At 39.7% G+C, this 24,606-nt stretch overlaps 1 protein-coding gene across 4 annotated transcripts in view; it reads right to left on the bottom strand.

Moving 5' to 3' along the window:
* Positions 1-24,606, bottom strand: part of DNAJC24 (DnaJ heat shock protein family (Hsp40) member C24) — a 128,075-nt gene that overhangs the window by 5,615 nt on the left and 97,854 nt on the right. For all 4 annotated transcript variants that reach the window (XM_014576424.3, XM_075927801.1, XM_006128895.4 and 1 more), the window contains one exon: positions 9,582-9,720. In XM_014576424.3, coding sequence (XP_014431910.1) covers positions 9,582-9,720 — 139 coding nt within the window. The remainder of the gene's footprint in view (positions 1-9,581; positions 9,721-24,606) is intronic.

Below are 24,606 nucleotides of genomic sequence, written 5' to 3'. Positions count from 1 at the left end.
TAAGTGCTTGGAGATAGCATTTCACAGGTAAAAATGCACAAGGGAGAGAAAGGGCATATGTGCGTCCATCAAGAGGATTTCAACACACAAGAATGAATGGGACAAACACCCAAGGGAGAAACAGTGATGTGACGGTAGCAGTGTTTCTTTCACAACTCCGCCTTGTTTCCTACCACACTGTTAACTTTGGTAATGGGAGGGAGACAGACAACATCAGGTTAGTAGCAGTCCATCTAGCTCACATACCCTAAAGGATGGAGCCAAATGTTTTAATTTCAACTGTGCTTTTCCTATTTACTATTGCAACTGTAACTTAAAAAAAAAAAAAAAAAAAAAACACACACACACACCTGGGCCAAATTAATCCTCCGTGTCACTCTACTGAAGTCAATAGAGTTACAGCAGAGAATAATTTGATACATTTTTCAAATCATTACAAGTCATTCATAATATGCTTTAATAATGATTGGGTAATCTGTTAGATTATTTTTGAAAAAAGTTTTTTTTAAGAACTTGGGTCTCTACATAAAACCTTCAAGAACAATACACACACACACACACACACACACACACACACACACACACACACACACAGTGTCCATTTTATTTTTCATGCTACAATTCTTTGCTTATGTACTTCTAACCGTAAACTTTTTTCAAATTTAAATGCTAATTTAATCTCTCAATTTCCCTGTTATCTAATCTAAAATGTTTTAAACATAGCATAATTTGTTCTTTGGACTTGGTCAGTCTTTATAGAAAGTGAAGCCTGATATGAGTTAGCAAATTTGTCTACAAAATTAGTTATCTTGAAATATCTACTGAATCTGTTACTTATCAATAGCTGTGTGTCCTTCTTAACTGTATGTACTTCAGCTTGCATACTACAACCCTCAACAGACAGCTACTGGTTGTTTTGGCAAGAGCTGGTTTTTATAGGCTGGGGAACTATAAAGCTTAGCTCTGGTTTTTATGCTTGAATACATACTTAGGTACATTTGACTCATCAAGTTGTTTAGATCTGCATATTTTGAGATACATTCCTGAATGCAGATAGAAAATAAGATGATCTGGTTTTGTGGTTATTTGAAAAACAATCATTAAGTCTTTAGAAGTACAGGCCCCATGACCTTGTGTTCTATCGCATTTTTCTGACAAGAGGTGAAAAGGATTCTGCAGATTCATTGTCTCAACTGTAGGATCTAAGAAAACACTGGCAGGCTTATCAGAGAGGTTTATGAGCCTGCAATTCAAGGAGATTAAAAAGAAAATCTACTGAGATTCTTTCAGGCTGCAGAATAACATCAAATAACTATTAGCAGCTTGGTTCAGTAAAGCTTTACTAGAGCTCTTGCTGGGTCATTCACGAAATTTAAAGGAGGAAAGGTTTTTAAGCTTTGCTTAGGGATACAATAAATATTTTTTTAAACAAGCAATAAATGAAAATCTAGGTTTTTTTAAACTACTCCTAAGAACAGTTAAAATATACAGTACTCAAATTATTACCTTCTGGTCAGTCATGATTCTGGGAAGGGTTCACATTTTTTATAACTACAGTTAACTTATAAAAAATACATCTTATACATTGCCAGACTGAATAGAAACTGAAATACCTAAAAGGCCTCAATAAATCACACAATCTTAAAAGTAAGTCACAATGATATTGAAAACTTGGTACTGCCAGAAGTGAAGAGAGTTGTTGTTTTTTTAAATTAGTAAGTCATGTATCTATTCTTTCAAAAGTACTAGTATTTTTTTCTAAGCAAGCAATCTGTTTAATTGAAAATAAACATTTCAGTAAAAGTTTAATGAAAGAAAGATGCGAGTTGAGAATTGTTCTAAAAGCAATATTCCCTGCTTTTGATGAAACATTGCTTCTTAAAATATCTATTTTAAAACAAAACTACTAGAGTTCAATACTGTGGTTTCACAGAGGAGCTAACACCACTGGTCTCCTTCCTTGCCCCTGATATGCAACAAGTTAATATTTTCACATTATGAGCATATATTTAGTCAAACTTTCAAGTTTCAACCTGGAAACTAATTCATAAAGCACCAGAAGCTAGCATATAGGTCCCATTCAAAATTCCACCCACCAATCCTCAGTCAATTTAATTTGTTAAAAGTAATCCTTTATAAGCGTCCAAGCTAACAAAAACTTAAAACAAATTGTATTTTAGTTAATGATATGAAGACTAACTGCAAAACTTTATAAAAATTGCTTGAGGAAACCTCAGGCTCAACCTGTCAGAGCACTGTACACTCTGACTTAAATAGGAAAACACTTAATTTCAAGCATGTGTGAAAACCCCCTAACATTATGCAGGACTTCACCCATGTGCCTAGTGATTTGCTAGATCAGGGTGGGAGTGTTCACGCACCTTGGAAGACTGATTTCATTTCCAAACTGGGATAAATAAGTCTCCCTTCTGTTTATTCAGAAGTACATTACAGGCAATGGAAAAGCAAGCTTCATTATACTGACCTTTAATGTGTAATAATTCTGTTCTGGGAGGAGGAATCATTTTGGTGGCCGAGAAATTAATTCTATATCTATGGGCCATTCAATCTTAAAGATACTGAAGAAGAAATACCACTGCGAAGAGTTACTTGTGCATTTGGGACTAGAATGAGATTAGCCCACCATACACAGCCACAAATGGGTTAATTTACAGCCACTATGAACATGGCCTGGATTTTGAATGACCTAGTGGTAAAAGGCTGTGTGTCCCATTATCAATCCCTGAAGTCACTGAGTGCCTATGAAGTTCCACAATCTTAAGATCCTTAGCCAGAAACACAATATACAGTGCTGTCACTTTAGTGGTATACCTGCCAGGCAAACTGCAGGGTGTCAGAGAGTCCCACAGGGCCTGCCACATTGTGGCTGTGCTTGAAGCTTTATTTTGGTTTTAAAAGGTTTCTTGGCTTTACTTATGCTTTTTAAAAAAAAAGGATTTTCATACTAGGGAACAACTAAATATACAACATATTAAATATCTCTATTTTCTTGTCATGTGCTAGTCAGAGTTCTCTGCCACTTGTGCTATTAAAAGCATTTTTTAGGCACTTCTCTCTTGCTTCTCTGGCTTGATCCTGCAGTGAAGTTGTAATGCTACTTCTATAGCATCCTAATCAGCTCTGCATCCACACTCAGATGTCAAATACAGCAATGATTTCAGTGTAGTATGAGAAGGAAAGTTGGGATGAGGGAGGAGTACTTATTTTCAGGAACCCTTAAATATCCACCCACTGCGATAGGATTGCCACCTCTCTCAGAGGAATTTCCCAAATCTGAAGGCAAAAGCCCTCTGGGACAGTTTTCAAGTTTTAATAGAGAATCAGTGAAGCCTTAAACTGCAAATGAGGATATTTTAAAATCAGCTACTTTTTCTAAATATCCAGGAAGTCCTAAATACAATGTTCATGAGTTGAGGACTTCATCTTCACCAGTCCTTCCAGATAAGGGAAACTTGGCTAAGTTGGATAATGAAAGATTTTAATCCTGTTTCATTACATTTTCAAAATCTTTCCAAAATTATTTTTAATATTGTTTTGGTATGTATCTGTTCAACTGCAGAACTATAGCTTCTGCATCTGAGCACAAATTTATGTGAACATCTTAGTGCTCCAAGGAGTAGACATTTTGTAAGTCTACAATATTTACAAAGCTTGGTATAGCATAACTAAGAAAAGTACCAATTAACAACTTAACAGATTTTCATAAAAAATAAATGAGATATTTTTCTTAAAATGCTCCAATTCATTTTTTTCTTCATTTAAATACATCAATGCTTAATCTGCAACCCGTGGCTGATATATTTTCCCTGCTAACTGAATTCTTTGATAATGTCAATGATGTGCCCATCTCACCATTTTATATACTATGTGTGTGGCTGAATAGAATTTTTAAGAGAAAATTAATTGAATATTCAAATAGGTATTTAGAACTATTCCCCACTCTGGTATTTGAATTTACAGAAATACCCAAACCTGGTACTAAGACTAGAATAAAAAGGCAAGTCATCAGTAACTAACATTTCAGGTTCACAGCTCAATCATGCATTGGACTCTATTAGCACAGACTGATTACTTCTAGTTAAGAATAGATAACTTTTCTTTCTTAAAAAAAATAAAAGTAATATCTGGAGCATCATCATACACCTTCTCCATGCACACAGTAATCAGAACTTAGGAGTTAGGCACTAGTGACACACCCAATGCACACAAAAGTAAATGGGAGTCTTTCCATTGACTCTGGTAGATGTTGGTGGAGTCTCCAGATGGGAAAGTATTATAGGAACTGCCAGCAGAAAGAAAAAAAATCCCATGAGTTTCAAAACAATCTGTACTAAACATACAAGATTTAGAATTTTTGTAAAATGTCTTACATTAATTGTCATTTACTTCTGTCACAAATTTAATTAAACCTCAATACATGTTCCAGTAGTGCTTAGAGATCCTCAGATTGAAGGTATTTATCCAAAGTAATATTACTATTGAAAGGGCCATTATACGATGTGTAATCACACTAAAGCACATGCTACTGCATGTTAAAATGATTTTATTGTCCAGATTGTTATTTTTGCTATTGTACTTATACAGCTTCTTGATGCAATTTAACTGTTTTTCAGGAAGAAATCAAACTGTTTTTACCAGAAGACAGACATGGCATAAGAAAAATCAATAAACAAACCTTCACATATAGCTATTTATGACTCTGCTAAAGAAACTCATTCTCTGGAAAATCATGTGAAGTAACCAGATAGCTTGCAGGTTCAGGAGCTCTCATTACCTCATAGTCACAACGGTTATTTTTACGTATCTGTAAATAACTAAAGGAGCTGACATGAACTGACAATGAGCTTTCAGTTGATATGTGATGCATCCAGATCAGTTCAAGAGGGCAAAACCAGATTTCCAATAGACACTTGGATAAACAAAAGATAACACTAGCCTGATAAAGCTTTTCTTTTGCTATAGTTCTGAGCTGATGGTTGATGTTTTCAGGTATATTAGTACAAATATAAAAACAGTACTGAAAACAGAGTGGAAGCTTATGAGGTTAGAGTATGCCAAGCTTAACTTGTTACAAGGGAAATAAATTTCTTCAAAATTGTTTTTCGATTAAAAAATACAAATTGTTGCCTTCTCCCCCTCCATATAGCACGAGAAGGCAAGATGACCTTATTTGTGCCTCTTGATTATCTTGGAGGTATATTTTTTGCATGTTTAAGCTGTTTTGCATTGTATGAAGGAGTGTACAATTCCTTTAAGAGACTAAGCCTAATCAAGATGGCCCTGCCTAGGCGTTATACAAACAGGAAGAGGAAGCTGATTTAGAGAGGGGATAGCAGAACCTTTGCAGGTTGCAATGGTTGTTTGCTCTAGGAGACTAGCCTAACCAAAGGCTTTCTTTTGTGGACTTTACGTTGGCAGCTGAACCAGGGTTCCAAGGTGAGGACCTTATGAATTATTTACTGTAGTGACTCCTTTCCTAAATTATTACTGAAAGAGGCCACACTATTTTGTTAGTGTGTATTGGCTTCTTTCCGCTAGGCTGTTGACATGAACCTACTGCCCAAAATGAGAAATTAAGTTGGGTATATCTGCGACATAACACTGGGCCAAAAAATACATGTCTAGCGATATCCCTCACCTTTACACGTTGTTTAAAAGCACATATTTTGAGAATTAGTGCACATAAAAAGTACCATACTGAGATCCCTGGAGATTTAAGGCCTTTCAGGCATAGAATAAGTACTACAAGGGCAGCAGTGCAAGTATGTTGCCCTAATGTACATAAAACCTGAACTTGGAGGGACTTCTGAGAGGGATACAGGACCATTCAAGAAGGCCAAATATGTGGTTGTGTATTGCAGGCACACATGTATGGGCATCTTATCCATTGCACATAAACCACCAGTCCAGTGATAACATTTGGTAACAATTACTAACTTAGCTGGATTTAAGGTTGGGATTTTAGCCTAATTTAGATTAGCCTTTCAAACGAATTCAGTGTGATCTTTTAGGAATGGGGGTTAAGATCAGAATGAATAAGTTTGTTTTAATAGGCGAACTACCATGTGCTTTTTTCCTTCTCCTGGAAGCAGAAGACTCAACCTTATGAAAAAGTGGTATTCTTACTTCATTTCCAACATAGCAAAACAAGGGGTTACTGAAATTTTCACAAAATAGGCATTTCTTGTAAGATTTCCAGATCACATAAGTCTGGATAAGTATCTGAGCCAAACTCTTCCCCTTTGTACCTGCCCTAACAGAAGTGTCCATGAAATTGATTAGAATCATTATTTCTGAAGTGTGCTGTACTGGCAATTCAAACAGGATTCTAGTCAATTTCATTGCCATTCTGCTGAAAATTGAACTTACTGTGAAGTGACTAAAATTCAAAATGACGATCAAGGTGTACATCCTGGGCACAACTTTAGGTGAATCACACACTAGTGTTGTGTGAACAGAATCCTCTATTTTAGAATGCATAATCTTTGCGATACATAATTGGGCATTCAGGTTAATAAAAATAATAAATGTGCAGTTTGTTTTCCTTTTTTAAGTGTCTTTACATTCTCTTGAGTTAACTCTCTAGAGAAGTGGTTTCCAACTTTTTTTTAATACTGCGGACCAGCAAACCCATTTGCAAACTTTTGGAAGACCATCAACATTTTATTTGAATATTTATCGTGTAAATAATTAGTATGCAAATAAAAAGTTGCCTGCTGACTCTGTCTTGTCACTGCACATCCCTCTACCTCCAACCCCAGAACTCTCTGACCCCATCCAGCCAACCCTGGTACTCTGTGTCTCTGTATTATTAAACTTGCCAAACTCATCATCCGATATCCCCTATATCCCACTAACCCCATTACCGCACAAATCTGTCTTGCCAGGCCTGTCACCCCAGTGCCCACCGTCTCCAGCTTCCTACCACTCCCTGCTGCCAACTTCCTTTTATCAACCACCTCTGTCTTGCCTGGAGAATGTCCTGCATCCCCTGTCACTATCAACCTTGGCTCGCTGTGTCCTAGTGACTCCTGACTTAAACTGACCATCTCCCATTTCCCCAGATCCTGCCCCACCACTCCCAGTGCTCCCTACCCCTGCCCCACTACCTCCACTTCCCCTTGCTCTGCAAACTCCATGACTGCCTGTTGTGCCAAACCCCGATCCTGCCCCACTGACCCTGCAACTGTCTATTCCTTAAGCTCTGAGGCCCCTAACCCTGCTCAGACGCCCTCAGATCTGCTGCCCTGACACACAACCACTGGCTCCGTAACCACTGGCCCACTGCAACCAACCCCCCTCCTACCCTTTGATCTCTATCCCCTGCCCTCCCTCAGCCCCAGCCCTTCCCCCTTAACCCCGAGCCCCAATTCAGCCCCTTGCTCCTCAGTGTCTAACACCCTTTAACCTCCATCGCAATGCCCCATACCTTTTGACCCTTTATCCACTGACCTCTACATCCCATGCCAACACTCTCTTGCCCGGTGACCCCATCACACCGTCACTCAACACCCCTTTGCCCTCTGATCACACCCCACCCCCACGTCCCCCCAGAGCAAGGCTGCCCCCTCTAGTGAGCAGGGCCATTACTGCTGCGCAGGCAGGGGATGTGGCCATTGGCAGCATGCATACTTCCTCCTCCTTCGCGCCCTCTTCCTCAAGCTCATCGCACACCACCATGGCTAAAGGCAGGGGAGAGCGCAGAGCCCTAGCCAGGCTGTCATCTTACCTGGGTGGGAGGGTGAAGGGGGGGATGAGGGAGGGAGGTGCCTCCTGCTCTGCCTCCTCCTGTAACCGCCTCAGCCGCAGCACTGCCGCTGGGCAAAATCAGCAGGAGCCACCGCAAACTGATGGCTTCAGCTACTGCAGCCACCACAGCCCGGCAGCCAGCGGTTTGCAGCTTGGCAACGATCCGTGGACCAGCAGTTAGGAACCACTGTACTAGAGTAACTCCTTTGGATTTCAGAGTCTCAGAACACACTGATACACCTTTAATTCATGCTAAAATTCTTTAAAAACAAAGCTACTTAAAAGCAGTCTGTGTCTTCTGCTACCACAAGAGGATAGAATAAACTATATTTATTCCTATATAATTCCCCTGACTGCACTGGTGGAATGGAGCCCAATATATTAAAATTCTGTGGTATACGTTATGGCTTTAAACTAAACACATTACTTCTTATTAATTTTTTCACATCTAAGCATGTTGTAGATTTTTACAGCATCAGTCACCCACTCTAAAAGCATAATGAAGTGTTTTGAGAATGAGAAAAATCTTATTCTGAAATTAAATCAGCCTTTTTTTTTAAAATACCACTGAGGCACTAGATCATTTCAATATAATCATAATATTGCTTAAATGAAAAAAAAAACCCTACTGTTTGAAAATCATTTGTTCAGTTTTTAAAATTTTACCCTCATGCAAATACTTACTGTCTGAGAAAGTGATATATTTAAAAATAATTGGAAATTCATGTTGAAAGTAAACTTATATGCACTGTGCATCATTCCTCTTATCCTACAATGATGTATATCTGCTATTATGACTAAGCTTTTGTTTCTCAGATAAAATTCTGGTAACTTCAGCAGTGGGGGAGTTAAAATCAGTGCAAGAGAGAAAGATTTGATGGTGTGCCAATGTACAATGGAAGGGAATTCAATAAGCTGCAGAGACAGTGGGCTTTTATCAGACACATTGAAAAGTGGTGGAGGCTACATGTCGATGCTGGACCAGAGTGTATTACTGCAGAGAGTGCCAGAGTGTTTTCCCCACGGGCAATACACTATTATTGACTCCCCCCATTACCATGTAGGGTGGATATACATTTATTGAAGTTTCTAATGGAAGGCTGAGGGACTCCTATCCTGAGGCCAGAACAAAAAGACAGCCTATCACTTCATGTAATGGTAGCCCATGTGTGACAGACCTGACCTACATTTCCCCCTTTTCTTTCTCACAACAGCCTGTCGCTGTTTTAAGAAGCTATTTTCTGAGATGTATAAAAAGAAATGCTGTGTTGGAGCTGCCTAGTTAATGTGTTTTACTGGAATATTATTTATAAACCTGTTTCATAAACAGTAACTGTACTAGAGATGAATTATGAAAGCTATCCTAAAAAGCACACACCCAAAAAAGAATGTGCCTTAATTTTGATGTGTTTATAAAGCCATATGTTAAATCGTATCTTAGACATAACTCAGTATTCATATCTACAAAATGCAGTACTGGCCATTACTTGAAGTAGTTACAAAAATTTACTGAACCTATTGTAATGATAAAAAGAATACCTAAACTATATAATGAGAATCTAAATTTCACATTTATTAAAATCTGTAGAAGTACCACTACCTCATGCCTTACTGGAAGTAATTCTATGTTTTTACTGGTCAATGTATATGAATTTATCAATAACATATCCAAATATGAAAGTAGAACATGGGCAAATAAAACATTTGGTTCAGAAACAGTTTTCATTGAAAAATACTATTAAACTACTATTCCAACCCCTGCATGAAAGAGCTGCTGCCTCTACAGCCAGCACTCCTCGACAGGAACCTACCACGGCGCTGTAGGTCATATTCTTTTTTTGTCTCTTCGTTCCCTAGAATTTTCCACGCTTGATCAATTTCGATGAACCTCTGCACACGCTCCTCCACTTCTCCTGCTGGCACATCTGCGCTCTGTTTGTCTGGATGATACTGCCAATCAAAAGAAAGGGGGGGGATGAGATAAAAGAGGGGGAAATCGATAGTAAATCTGATATTAATTTAAAAGTGGGAGGAGAGGGGGAGGAAGAGGTGGTCTGAACTAAAGAAAACGAGATGACAATGTTGGGTACAGGAGATAACTGCCAGGTTAATTAGACCACTGAAATAGCAGCAAATCCACCAGTGGCACAAAATGTCACAATGTGCACTGACAACATTTTCTGGATAATTTGCTAATGGAATCATTGGTCTTATGGACAATTTACCTAGAGAGAATGAGTAATGCAAACAGAAAGAGGTACATGCAGAGGAATACGACATGGGAACACGGGGAAATGCTTTAGGTGCAAGCCGTTTTTCTTTAACACTACATCTGGCTACATTTAAAAAACAGGGCCACTGTTTAGTTTCAATCTAATCATAAATAAACTGAATGCTTTATTAAATATGTACCTGTTTTTTGTATTTTAAATAGTAAAAAAAATATGTAAGATCAAATATAATTTACAATAAATGAAATTCTATTTTGAAGCTATGCCTCAACATCTTTAATTTTTTCCAGTTCAGTGAATCAATAGCTTTTCCAAATATTTAATGTCATGGATCACTGGCTACAAAATTGTGTCATTTTAGTTAAATGGTTATTTGAGGACAAGGCTATAAGATAAATCATGTACAAAGGCAAAAAAATAAAATAAAAACACTTTTAAAAATGTCTGTTCTCCCCACGTTAAACAGCACATTCTCCTTTTTTGTTTTGTTTCAATGTCTATTGAAAAATAGCTCCATGATGTCTTCTTCTTGCTCATTGTATAAATTCTTATCTCATTTCTAAGGAATTTTTTAATATATATTTTAATTGTTCATATTGGATCAACAGAAGAAAATCATCAACAGGAAAGAATTGTTAGGCTAATGGCAGGGGAATGGGCAAGTTTAAAACACTGTAAGAATGCTGTTAGTTTATTATATTTCAAAATATTCCACATTTACTTATTTTCCTCATAGTAGGAATATTAATTTCTGCCCTACACTAATAAGAGTTTGGTTACCTCAATCTGCCATAGATATTTAGACTCTGAGGGCCTGTACCACAAGTGAGTGCTGACAGAGAGTGGAATTCTGAACAAATATTTCCAATTATACAGCAAAAGCTTTGTTACCTGGCACTCATGGGGGGGAATTCAGGGTTCCCGATTAATTGAATGTGCCAGATAATAAAGCTTATTGCACTGTCTCCTTCCACTACCAGCAGATGTGGCACTTGGCAGCTTGAAACAGACTGAGAGGAAAGGAGATGCCTGCTGATGACATCAGTGCTGGCTGTCAGAAGCCCCACAATGACCTGTTGGACAGGAAGGAGTCAAGTGTGCACTCCTGAAGACGTGTTGGTATTGTGGCTGGGGGCAAGGCTGGTTAACAGAGTTCTCCAGTTAACTGAGTACGGATAACAAAGCTTTCACTGTAGTTTGTTTTGGAACAAGAATATGCTGTTATGTCAACTTCAAATGATTGTTTCTCTCCTTTTCTTTCACCTGAAAAAGTGGGCTGTGCCCACCAAAGCTCATGATACCATCTACATTTTTTGTTAGTCTCTAAGGTGCTGCAGAACTATTTGCTGTTTTTAAGTTTATTCGGTTACAGACTAACACGGCCACCCCTCACACTCTCCTTCACAGACAGTCATATGCTAAGAATTCAAAATGAACATTGCTGCTAGAGTCTGCTCACTAATATGGATCTCTATCATTTGCATTATTGGGAATAATCTTGATAATGTCCATCCTCCACACCCTCCAATGTAACAATGGGAGAAAAGACCACAAGTGCAAAACGTTCCCCTAGCTCAACTATTTTCAAATCCATTTTTCAACACACAACTGATTGTGCCTGCAGAAGTGTTTGTTCACCCAAATGATAAACTCAAAAAGCTAGTTTTTTATGTATGGAACGCATGCATTCCTTTGCAGTTAGCTGTACATTCAAAACCAGAGGCTAGTTGAGACTTGCAGAAAATATAGCCTAGGCCCGTGGTCACCAACCAGTAGATCGCGAGCTACCAGTAGATCTCAGGGGCTCTAAGAGTAGCTCTTGAGCCCTCTCTGAACTGCGCACCTGCGCAGTACATTTACATAAGATTTCCTCATGTAATGTAGGCGGGGCTTCAAGGAAGGGGCGGGGCAGTAGATCTTCGCCTGTTCTGAGACTTAAAAAGTGATCTTGGGTGTAAAAAGGTTGGAGACCACTGGCCTAGGCATAGTTGTAGTTCATACATGATCTTGTAGAATGTGTATTTTCAGTAAAAATTAGAAATAGAAAAAGTTTATGCTATATTTCTTTTTGGAAAATTTTCAAAGTTAGACATACAAATTGGAAGATTTCCCTCTCCCTCCCCCATAACATATATGAACAAATACAATCTTAAACATGAATGCTGCTACATAAATCAACAAGGGACAGTTATTACATTTCATGTTTAAACCAGGAGATGATGGGAGAAGGTTTAAACCATTGCATGATACAACGCATATCATTGTAATTTATTAGTCTTTGTCTTTACTCAGATTATCTATGAATCTTTGCCCATGTTCAATTGTGTTTCAGCTTTAATAATATTTGTTCAAGATAGTAGCTAATCATGTGCATTGTCCTACTGATCTTTTAATTGAAATGGTCACATTATATACATATTAATGGTTGATAAATATTAAAGTAGTTAAATTACATAGTGGACTAATGTAGATTGCTATATTTTTGCATCATATCTGCCTGAGTTATGCATTCAAAAATTACTGAAAATCATTTTTTTTAAATGGTAAACATATCAGATTGGTCAGCAAGCTCTTTGAGATAGATCTTATTCTTATGTTTAGTGCCATGTCAATTTTAAAACAGTATAAATGTATTTCTACATAGAGATTTTCTATTCCAAGTTTCAATCCCAAGGGAACCATTTTAAAGATTTATTTATACATCTCTAAGGAAAGAGAGACACATAAATAACAACAACTTTCATAAGTGAAATACCTTATTAGCCTTTTACTACTTCAGGAATAAGTATGTGCTTCTGTAATACATTTTCTATCACACTTATACTTAAATGAATGGAACATTTGGAAGTACTAGGTGGGTCCAGCCTTATGCAAGGAGCATACACACATCTAATACATGACTCAGTACAATGACATTTAAACAGTGATATGAATTCATGGCATCAGTTCATGAAAACATATAGGACAAAAGCTTTCAACACAATTCATTAAAAAACCTGTTGCCCAGAATAGCCTACCTTTTTATTGGCCAAGAGGCCGGCCTTAACTGTGTACTGAAGACCAAGTGGGCAGCTCCTGATTTCTGAGAGGAAGCAAACCAGTCATTAGTAACTGATTGCTCACAACAATGCTAAGAAAATTGGCTTCTCTCCTGCTGAGAATATTGAAGACTCAAACAAAAACTGGTTCCTCTACTACTCCTTCACAGTGAAATCATGGCTGATAGAAAATAAATGTGCAGTTTTTGACGAGTGCATCAACCAATGAACGGGAGAAAACAATTTATTGAGGAAGTAAACAGATCATCCTTTCAACCACATCCAACTGGCCTAAAAATAATGCTGACAGTGTTAGAAATAGATATTACACAAAAATAAAGCCACAACGAAAAGAAAATGATTCACAAGAGCAGTAGTGGTGTCAGAACAGGATATTTGGGTAATTTTTTGCTGGATAATCAACACAATTCTAAGATTTTTTTTTAACTTGTCACTATCTGATTAGGGATAATAAAATTATCCTTTATTGATTAAAAAGAAACCTTAATCTCGACAAACATACATCTGCTACAATGTAGATTTAGATAACTTAATACATGCTATTTGTATGGTTTATATAATCACACACAAAGTCACCATCACCTGAATGTGTTACTGCCACACAGGCAGAACTACCTTCAGTTTTCTAATATTTCTGTAAAAAGAGATGTTTCTTTTGTGGGGCAATAAGATATTGTGACACAGAGATTCCTTAGCAAACGACCTCCTGTTCTTTGCAAACAATGCTCACCTCAGATCTAACAAATTCATTATACCAAACATCTTGAAAAATGGGAACAAGGTTCCTTTGACAAACTAAACACGGAGAAGGGAAAACTTTATTAAACAGGAAAGGTAACTTTTAGTAAGTGTAGACCTAGGCTCACTTTTTATAAAAAAAAATAAGGCACGGGCAACATTATCTCCTGTAAATATAAACCAACTTATTTCTCTCTGTAATTGTCCAAAGAAGAAGTAGGACCGAGTGGACTTGTAGGCAATAAAGTTTTACATTGTTTTGGTTTTTAATGCAGCTATATAAAAAACAAATCCACAGTTGTAAACTGCCCTTTCACAATAAAGAGATTGCACTACAGTATTTGTATGAGAATTGAAAAATGCTGTCTCATTTTTTTTACAGTGCAAATAATTGTGATATAAAAAATAAAGAGAGCACTGCATATTTTGTATTCCTTGTTGTCAATGAAATAAATATATCAGAAAACATCCAAAATATTTCATACATTTAAATTGGTATTCCATTGTTAACTAGTGCAATTAAAACTGTGATTAAATCACAGTTATTTTTGTTATTTGTCATCTGAAGAAGTGGATTATGCCCACGAAAGTTAATGACCCTATTTATATATTTTTGTTAGGCTCTAAGTTGCCACAGGATTATTGTTAAGATTGTTGAGTTACAGAATAACATGGCTATCTCTCAGCGTTATTTCTGAGTAAAACGCATGAGTTAACGGTGATAGCACTGATTTTTTCTATTCTTTTATTGAATAGTTTCTTCTCAGAATTCAAAATTTAAAAAAAAATTAGGGTGACCATCATTTCGTACAATTTCTTTGCTTTGTACTTTTCTAAAATATTTTAGCTATCAAGATATCCTTGAAATTTATAATATTCTGATCAAAATATAGCAATTCTTATATCCTCAAATATTAAGTGGGAGACAGAAAAGGTGAAAGAAATAGAATATAAGACCACAAAATAGGATCCAAGAATCGTCTTTTGATTTAAAAGCTCTTTTGGGACACAATGAACAATCTAATAAGCAGCTTATTTATAGTTCCATTATTTATCAGTACTGTTAACTTTGTCTTAAATCCAATAGTTATACTAGGAATATTTTAACACTTATTTTACATCAACCTTTCAAAATTCTATTCACCCATTCATGTGGGACAGGTAAAATTCTCCAATTTGTCAAGATCATTTTGAACTCAAATCCTGTCCCTGAAAATGCTTGTAAAGCCTCTCAGCATGGCGTCATCTGCAAATTTTATAAACATATTCTTAAGTCCATTATCCAAAAGTCTGAGGGGGTAGCTATGTTAATCTGTAACTTTAAAAAAGAAACAGCAGTCCTGTAGCTCCTTAAAGACTAACAAATATATGTATATAGTATCATGAGCTTTCGTGGGCAAAACCCACTATATATATTATCAGAGGGGTAGCCGTGTTAGTCTGAATCTGCAAAAGCGACGAGGAGCCCTGTGGCACCTTATAGACTAACTGAAGTGTAGGAGCATAAGCTTTCGTGGGTAAAGACTCACTTCGTCAGATGCACGTAGTGGAAATTTCCAGAGGCAGGAATAAATATGCAGGCCAGGATCAGGCTGGAGATGACTAGGTGGATCCAATCAAGGAGGATGAGGCCCACTTCTAGCAGCTGATCTGGAGGTGTGAATTCCAAGAGAGCAGAAGCTGCTTTTGTAGTTAGCAAGCCATTCACAGTCTTTGTTTAATCCAGAGTTGATTGTGTCAAACTTAAAGATGAACTGTAGCTCAGCAGTTTCTCTTTGAAGTCTGGTCCTGAAGTTTTTTTGCTGCAGGATGGTTACTTTTAGATCTGCAATTGTGTGTCCAGGAAGACTGAACCCTACAGGTTTTTGTATGTTGCCATTCCTAATATCAGATTAGTGTCCATTGATTCTTTTACATAGGGACTGTCCTGTTTGGCCGATGCATATAGCAGTGGGGCATTGTTGGCACATGATGGCATATATTACGTTGGTAGATGTGCAGGAGAATGTACCAGTGACAGTATGGCTGATCCGGTTAGGTCCTGTGATGGTGTTGCTGGTGTATATATGTGGGCAGAGTTGGCACCGAGGTTTGTTGCAAGGATTGGTTCCTGAGTTCGAGTTGTTATGGTGCAGTGTGTAGTTGCTGGTGAGAATATGCTTCAGGTTGGCGGGTTGTCTGTGGGCAAGGACCAGCCTACCTCCCAAGATTTGTGAAAGCGAGGGATCATTGTCCAGGATGGGTTGTAGATCACTAATGATGCGTTGGAGAGGTTTTAGCTGGGGACTGTAAGTGATGGCCAGTGGTGTTCTGTTGGTTTCTTTCTTGGGCTTGTCCCGTAGCAGGAGGCTACTGGGTACACGTCTGGCTCTGTCAATCTGTCTCCTCACTTCCTCGTGTGGGTATCACAGTTTACAGAATGCTTGTTGAAGATCTTGTAGGCGTAGGTCTCTGTCTGAGGGGTTGGAGCATATGCGGTTGTACCTCAGTGCTTGGCTGTAAACAATGGATTGTGTGGTGTGTCCGGGATGGAAACTGGAGGCATGCAGGTAAGTATAGCGGTCGGTAGGTTTTCGGTATAGGGTGGTATTGATATGACCATCACTTATTTGTATCGTGGTGTCCAGGAAATGGACCTCCCGTGTAGATTGGTCCATGCTGAGGTTGATGGTGGGGTAGAAGCTGTTGAAATCATGGTGAAATTCTTCCAGAGTCTCCTTCCTATGGGTCCAGATGATGAAGATGTCATCGATGTAGCGTAGGTAGAGAAGGGGTGTAAGTGGACGAGAGCTGAGGAAGCATTGTTCCAGGTCAGCCATAAAAATGTTGGCGTATTGTGGGGCCATACGGGTGCCCATAGCATAATATATATATTATGTTAGTCTCATCTCATCTGAGGAAGTGGGTTTTGCCCACGAAAGATCATGATTATATATATATTTGTTAGTCTTTAAGGTGCTACAGGAGTATTTGTTTTTTCCATTATCCAAACTCATTATTAAAATAGTGATTAGTACTCGACCAAAGATTCATCTCATTAGCACCCCAGTAGACGTGCTCTCCCAATTTAACTGTGAACCATAACTAATCTGTGATACTTTGATAATATTGTATCATAACAATAATCACACATTAATGTTTTTTCAGCAATGCATCTCAACACTTTTTAGGAATATTAATTTTCACAAGACCCTTGTCAAGTAACTGAGTTAAACCCATTTCACAGATGCTTAAACAAAGACAGATATTAAAGTCCCCAAAGGAACTATGGAGTTTAACATCCAGACTTTGTTTCTGTCCTCTTCATACCCATGAAACTGGATATGCAACCTGCAAAAATTCATTCTAGAATTTATGCACATAATAAACACATGCAACAGTCTTAATTGTCTTTATAAACTTAGGAACACTTTACTAACGCTTCATTCTTTGACAGGCTTTTTGGAGAAGGATAAGGTTAAGTTCCTCAGTATAAACTGAAGGCAAGAGCTTTTCATAGAGTTTATATTTCCTTTTTATTATCAGCTGATTGAGATAAATTACTACTTCCTTTTCACTGTAGCTGGAGTTAGTTGGCATTTATGTTACTAAGCACTCTCCCACCCCGAGGCCCTAAATATCCTGGGGGTGGGGGAAAGCCTCCTCCCACCCTGCCAGGAGCATGTGACACTTTAAAGTGCTGCTCGCTGCACGCGGGGGGGGGGGGGGGGGTTGGAGGGAAGAGGGGGAGGAAGCGGAGGATGCTTCGCGCACTCCCCCATTCCCAGGCCAATCAGGCCCACCCCTAAGTTATAGTAAGTTTAATTATTGTCCAGGTACTCAGCAACTTTGAATGTAGTTTCTTTTTAATGCTAAATCTGAAGTAAACAAACAAATGAGTTTACTCTGACTGACCTTGCATACACATGTATATGCATACATGCAGCTGCCAACTCTCCTGTTATTGTACATCTTGTATGTAATATATTTTTTAAAGCTCTGGCTCCTGAAGTCACACAGATATTGAGTTTCGTTTTGCATAAAGAATATGCTTCTAGCCCTCATGGTTGTGAAGAAAAGTCACATCCTAAAGAACAGCAGGTATAGGAAAGATTGAAATATTATAAATTCTCAAAATTTCACTTTTAAACCTCTCTTTCAAGATTTTGGGGGACTAGTTCATGATTTCTGAATGCTTAGTGTTGGCTACATTGCATGGAAAAATACAAAGAGAAAAAAAAATTAAGTAATAAACTTTTAGCATCTAGAGTGCTTTTCATCTACAAAGTACCTGTCATCTAATCCAGAGTACCATCCTATAGTATATTTACTACTATTCTGTCCAAAACAGTTTGCGTAATTCATATATTATGGGTGATATGTTCCTGCAGCTTGTGTGCTGTGCAAAAAAGTGAACAGCACTACGGTTGTAAGTGATTATTTGCTTCCCCCTTGCTGCCTCTACATAAGAATGTAGAGCTGGCTTAAAAGCCAGTTCCCCCAAGCATCATCTCCATGGTGGGGATGGGAATAGGGAAGGCAGAGGCGCAACGGTCCGGGACTCAGCATGAGCCAGGACCGCTCAGTCCCGGCTCGCGTGGAGGCCGGGACAGACCTACCCGCACTATGGCTCAGCAGGTAAAATGTAGTAGGGGCTGGGTTGCCTATGCACCTGGCTCCTATTACAATTAAACTATAGAGCCATAGTAGGGGTAGCTCTGGCTCGCACCTCCTCTTATCAACTAATCGTGTAGTCAATTACCCGCTTCTTAACATCCTTAAACAGCACCGAAACGTATTTCATCACAGCCACACATCACAACCTTCAGATCTGCAACCACAGAACTGTAATCTGGGGTTAATAGGACATCTTTAGCTGCTTCTGCTCATCTGTAAGAATCAAGGAAGTCAACCAATATTAAACAACATAAGTAATAAGTTATGCAGTACGCAGAATATATTGAAGAAAAATATAGTACATTATTCTCCCCCCCTCCTCCTTCAATTTCCACAGACTTCAGTTCTTTCTGCACTTTGAGAGCTGCCAAGTTAAAATCTGGCTTATGCAGGAAGCTGATCACCAGTTCAACCACCACACTACTGTAACACAGATGACCATGCCAGTGGTCTTTCAAAGCTTTTAAGTTATGTTTACGCTGCAGTTATAATTGCACAAGTGGGGTTCATCAATTCCATAGCAGCTGATTTAGGTTTATGGGGCTCTGGCTAAAGGGCTGTTGAATTGCAATGTACACATGCTGGCTTGGGCTTCAGGCCAAGCTCTAGCACAGGGGTGGGCAATTTTTGTTAGAAAGGTCACTCCAAGAATTTGGGAAGTAGTCAAGGGACGCACTTTCATAATATTAACAGAAGGAGTGTGGGTCTGAGATGGAGGATGGGTGCAGAAGGAAGCTTGTGGTAAAGACTGGGGTGCAGGTTGCTGGGAGGGAGTTTGGGTGAAGGAGGTGGTTGTGACCGGGAGCAGAGGATGGTGTGCAGTGGTTTGGGTTGTGACCTTGAGCAGGAGACTAGGATGTGTGTGTGTGGGGGGGGGGGGGTGTTACAGGGGTTTGGACTGTAACCTTGGGCGGAGGACTGGGGTGCAAGAGGGGATACAAGGATTTGGGTTGTGATGTGGGGCAGGTAATTGGGGGGGGGAGAATATGGGTGCAGGAGGGGAGATAGAGGGTTTGGGTTATGTGCAGTGGGGGTGGAGGGCAGAGGTCTGGACTTTAAGCCAGCAGCCTTTTTAGGCAGACTCTTTGCCTGCCCTGCTCCCGTCTTTGAATAGCTACAAAACTGAGGGAGTGGAGAGACCTTTGCAAGCCATCTGTTGGTAACAGGCAGCTCCCATTGGCGGGTTTCCAGCCAATGGAATTGTGCTGGGAGTGTGGGCAGCATGTGAAACCTCTTCTCCTCCCTTGGGTTTGTATCCATTCAAACAGGGCCCCGCAGCAGCCGCTTTTTTTTGAGCGACATGTAGAGGGGCAGGCAGGAAGCCTGACTGAGGCTCTCTGCTGCAGTCACATACTGGATCTGGTGGCTTGACTGGCTGGATCCGGCTTGCAGGCCATATTTTGCCCAGCTCTGCTCTAGAGTCCACAAGATGTGAGGATCTAAGAGCTCAGGCTTAACCCAAGTCAGCTGGCAGAAGGCAGCCACATATTTTTAATTGCACTTGTAGAAATACTCTAAGACATCCACAAATGTTAGTTTTATAAATATTAGAAGAGTCAAGAGATTTAAATCACAGGATTTTAATTATGATTTTTATTAGCAAGAAGGGTTGAATTAAATCTTTAATTTAAATCTTATTTTCAATTTTTACTTGTTTTCCCAAAGAAATGTTAATTTTCAGTGGTTGGTGTAAGTATTAAAACAGACTGATTTGATTTTTTACAACCAGGTATAGCCATTACACGAGATTTGGTACTTCTCGTGAACCAGTCAGAAGCACTATAATTATGCATTTTAAAATACATTTACTCATTCTTAATTACAACAATTGTTTTATTACATTAAAGAAACAGTGAATGATGTATTTTTTATTTACAAAATGATTAGCTTTTTCTCAGGGTATAAATCAAACTGCTTTGGGAGGGAAATTGAAATTCAGAGAAAAAAATATGCATTTTAATGTTTTTATTCATTGAATAAAACTACTAGATTTTCTCTCCCCATTTCCCAACTGTTGAAACCTACACTCTGAAAAATTCTAGATGACACTGTTGAATAGACTAGAAAAGTGAAGCAAAGTACATATGCTAAGCGGAAGCCAAAAGTACCGGTAATTAAGGAAACTTTTTTCTGCACAAAAGAATCTGAAAATACAGATGTTTGAAAAAAAAGTAAATACTTGCATTCACTCCGCTATACCAACTGAAAAATATATAGCTATGCAATATATGACATCTTACTTTATTTATAAAGCTAGACTCAAAAGTTTGAGATGCTTGCTTCCTTGATGCTGCAGATAAAAGCAGATGTTGTACACCTTACTTAAAGTTTGGAGGCTCATTAATGTGCCACTTATTTAATTGATTTTAATAGACTGTAACAAGTTAAGGTCTTAACACAGTATTTTAAATTAAAATTTATTTTAAACGGGTTAGCTTTTTTAGGGGAACTTTTGGGGAATAATACATTTAATTTTACTCAGTGAAAGTAATTTAAGTCAAAAAAGTGATCAGGGTGAAAAAAAACAATATAAAATCTTTAAAAAAATGTATTTGTGTATAAATTTTACTCTCAATGTATTTCCCAGTCCTTCTTCTGGCTTAGATTTCATTATGTCATACAAGACTAGCCAAGCATTAGGAAAATCTACTGCACAGAACAATCCTTCAGAAAGAGAAGAATAAACTACCTGGCTTTATAATTTTTCCCATACTCTTTACGATAACCACTGCAGAGAAATATTGTTAACCATCTCAATTTTTATGTTTACAGTTTAGTAAGACTCATAATTAAATGGTAGAGATACAAACAGCAACACTAAGCCATATTTTTACTTTCTAGTGACATTACAATAACAAAATTTTAAAAAGTGGATAGCAGTGTGTTATGACCACGACATGACATATAGCTGCCACCATTAAAAACACCATTACTTATTCTAAATATGAGAACTGAATACTAATTTTTCAAATGATCAGATTATTAGTTCTGATTTTTACTTTACTGAAGCAATCCAGAACTTCACCTAGCAGTCTCAACTGTTAATTGAATTGGTAATTAAGAACACAGTTCAGTGTGTGTTCAACTTTAAGCTTGAGAGTAGTTCCCGTTCTTCAATAAAGCTAGTGGTGCTTAAAGTTACATATATACCTCTATGAATCAAGATTTAAGAGTATGATGCAATTACTTACACAACTCAAGTTACACATTTGCACAAATGTTTCCAGGATCTGAATCTAAATTATTATGATAATTCCAAATGTAAGCAAGAATCAGAGGTGAAACACACATCATGTAAATAAAGAATCTTTGACAAATCTGCTGTATTTCAACTCCATGTGAGAGTTACTCTTGGCACCACTGCGCACTTGCAGAATGTGTGTCCCCGACAGTTTTTTTTTCCCCTCTACAAAAAATATATTCTGCTAGGGAGGCATTGCAGTTCCCCTCCACTATCACCCCAGGACTGCTGTGACACCAGAACAGAGGCAACTAGCTCACCACTTGTGGCAACCAGCAGCAGACAGGGAGGAGAAGGGGCTGCATTCCTCCCAGTACCCTGCCTATGAAACCAGTCCAGGAGGCACAGTATGGGGAAGACAAACAGAGTGAGACACACAGGGTTGCCGGGGGAAATCACACAGACTGGGATTCAGAAGGGCTAAGTGGGGTGTGGAGGCACAGCCTGGGGTGGGGCTTAATGAGAATGTGGGAGTTCACATGGGGATGGAGGGTAGCCAAGTGAGGGTGCAGGGAAGCATGCGAACAGGGTAGGGAGCACAGGGACACTGAGCGGGGGCAGATGTGTTTGATTAATGAGAGAGGCTGGAGCAATCAAGGCCTACATAGGGGGAGACACCATCTCCCCATCAATCTCTATCTCCTTTAAAAAAAACAACAACTTGTTCCGTACATCTCCCAGCCACACCCACACTCTAGGTTCACTGACAGGCTCCTTCCCAGCAATTACTTCCATTTTTCTCAGCTCCTCCATATCCCTGGATCTCCTAAGCTTTTCCACGGCTTCTGAGGATTGCAATGTTTCTGTATTGAAGTTTAAATTAATTATTACTCAAACATCTATATAAATATGCCTAGTAAGGACTCTACTTGTCAAAAAACATTTCTAGGATTTTTTTGTTGGTTTTCTGCATTGTTACAGAAATACTTGTTGACAGATTTTTAAAAAACTAAATTAAAAATAATTGAAACTGGTGTGATTACATTATTTTGACAAATAAAATATGCAGAATTTAAAATCCTGTGCACAGAATTTTTAATTTTGGGTACAGCAATCCCCCAGGAGTAAAGAGTATATACTTGTGGCTGAGACAAGTGATGGATTATTTAACTATTCTACTTTCATTCTTTTTGCATTAAGGTGGCTTTGTAACCTTTATAAAATAATAGAGCATTGCTCATATAGCCAGTTTGAGCTGTCTCATTTATGCTAAGATCTTGTGTTTACAGCCACAAAACTAAGATCATGTTCACTGTAAGTACAGAGGAAATCTCTGACGCCGTGGAAATCTTAGGAGATTAATACGTATTTCATCAACAGATAGACCCAAACCCTTTGAGGTTTTGCTGTAACAAGCTCTGACATTATTTTTTGTAGTAAAAAGTCAGCTATTAAGCCAACCCTGTCAATAAAGGTTGGCTTCATCTACAAACACAAAATTTCCTGTACTGAACAAAAAACCCAACGCATAAACACTACTTTGTTTAAAAATATTACAGGCAGTCCCCGGGTTACGTACAAGATAGGGACTGTAGGTTTGTTCTTAAGTTGAATCTGTATGTAAGTCGGAACTGGCGTCCAGATTCAGCCGCTGCTGAAACTGATCAGTTTCAACAGTGGCTGAATCTGGACGCCAGTTCTGACTTACATACAGATTCAACTTAAGAACCCCAGGCATCCCCAAGTCAGCTGCTGCTGAAACTGATCAGCGGCTGATTCCAGGAAGCCCGGGGCAGGGGCTTCCTGTAGTCAGCCACTAGTCATTTTCAGCAGCTGTTGACTAGGGGACACCTGGGGCAGAGCAGCTGGGGTGCTGCTGGGTTGGTCCAGTGGCACCCAGAGCGGCGCTACGGGACCAACCGGCAGCACCCCAGCTGCTGTACCACAGGCGTCCGGAGCAAAGCCGCGGAGCACGGGGGCAGCGGGACAGCCCAGACGCGCCGTGGCTATCCTGCTGCCCTCGGGCTCCGTGGCTTTGCTCTGCTTTGCTCCCCGTCCCCCAGGTCTGCAGACCAGGGGGAGGGGGAGCAGAGTAGAGCAGAGCGGCGGAACGCGCGGCCAGCTGACAGCCCAGACGCGTCTGGGCTGTCAGCTGGCCGCGTGCTCCGCTCTGCTTCCCCCTCCCCCCCCCATGGTTTGCAGACCAGGGGGAGGGGGAGCAGAGCGGAGCAGAGCAGAGCAGAGCGGCAGAACGCGCGGCCAGCTGACAGCCCAGACGCATCTGGGCTGTCAGCTGGCCGCGTGCTCCGCTCTGCTCCCCCCCCCCCCCCCTGCAGATCAGGGGAAGGGGGAGCAGAGCGGAGCACAGCAGAGCGGCGGAACGCGCGGCCAGCTGACAGCCCAGACGCGTCTGGGCTGTCAGCTGGCCGCGTGCTCCGCTCTGCTCCCCCTCCCCCTGGTCTGCAGACCAGGGGGAGGGGGAGCAGAGCAGAGCGGAGCGGAGCAGAGCAGAGCGGAGCGGAGCAGAGCAGAGCGGCAGAACGCGCGGCCAGCTGACAGCCCAGACGCGTCTGGGCTGTCAGCTGTCTGCGCGTTCTGCCGCTCTGCTCTGCTCCCCCTCCCCCAGGTCTGCAGGGGGGGGGAGGGAGCAGAGCGGAGCGCGCGGCCAGCTGACAGCCCAGATGCGTCTGGGCTGTCAGCTGGCCGCGCGTTCCGCCGCCGCTTTGCTTCCTCTCCCTGGTCTGCTCGAGACCAGGGAGAGGAAGTGCCCCGTTCGTAACTGCGGATCCGACGTAAGTCGGATCCGCGTAACTCGGGGACTGCCTGTACTTTGAAAGAGAAACTAAAGATATTTATTCCTAAAATTAATAGTCATCTAAAATTAACTCAAATATTTCTAAGTCTCTGTCATTTATGTGAATTGTATACCGAATGATAAGTATACCAAATCTCACCTTTTCAAAGGTGTGAT

This window comes from Pelodiscus sinensis, chromosome 4 (genome assembly GCF_049634645.1).
Source record: "Pelodiscus sinensis isolate JC-2024 chromosome 4, ASM4963464v1, whole genome shotgun sequence".
NCBI classification, from domain to species: domain Eukaryota; kingdom Metazoa; phylum Chordata; order Testudines; family Trionychidae; genus Pelodiscus; species Pelodiscus sinensis.
This window is presented reverse-complemented; position numbering and strand designations above follow the sequence as displayed.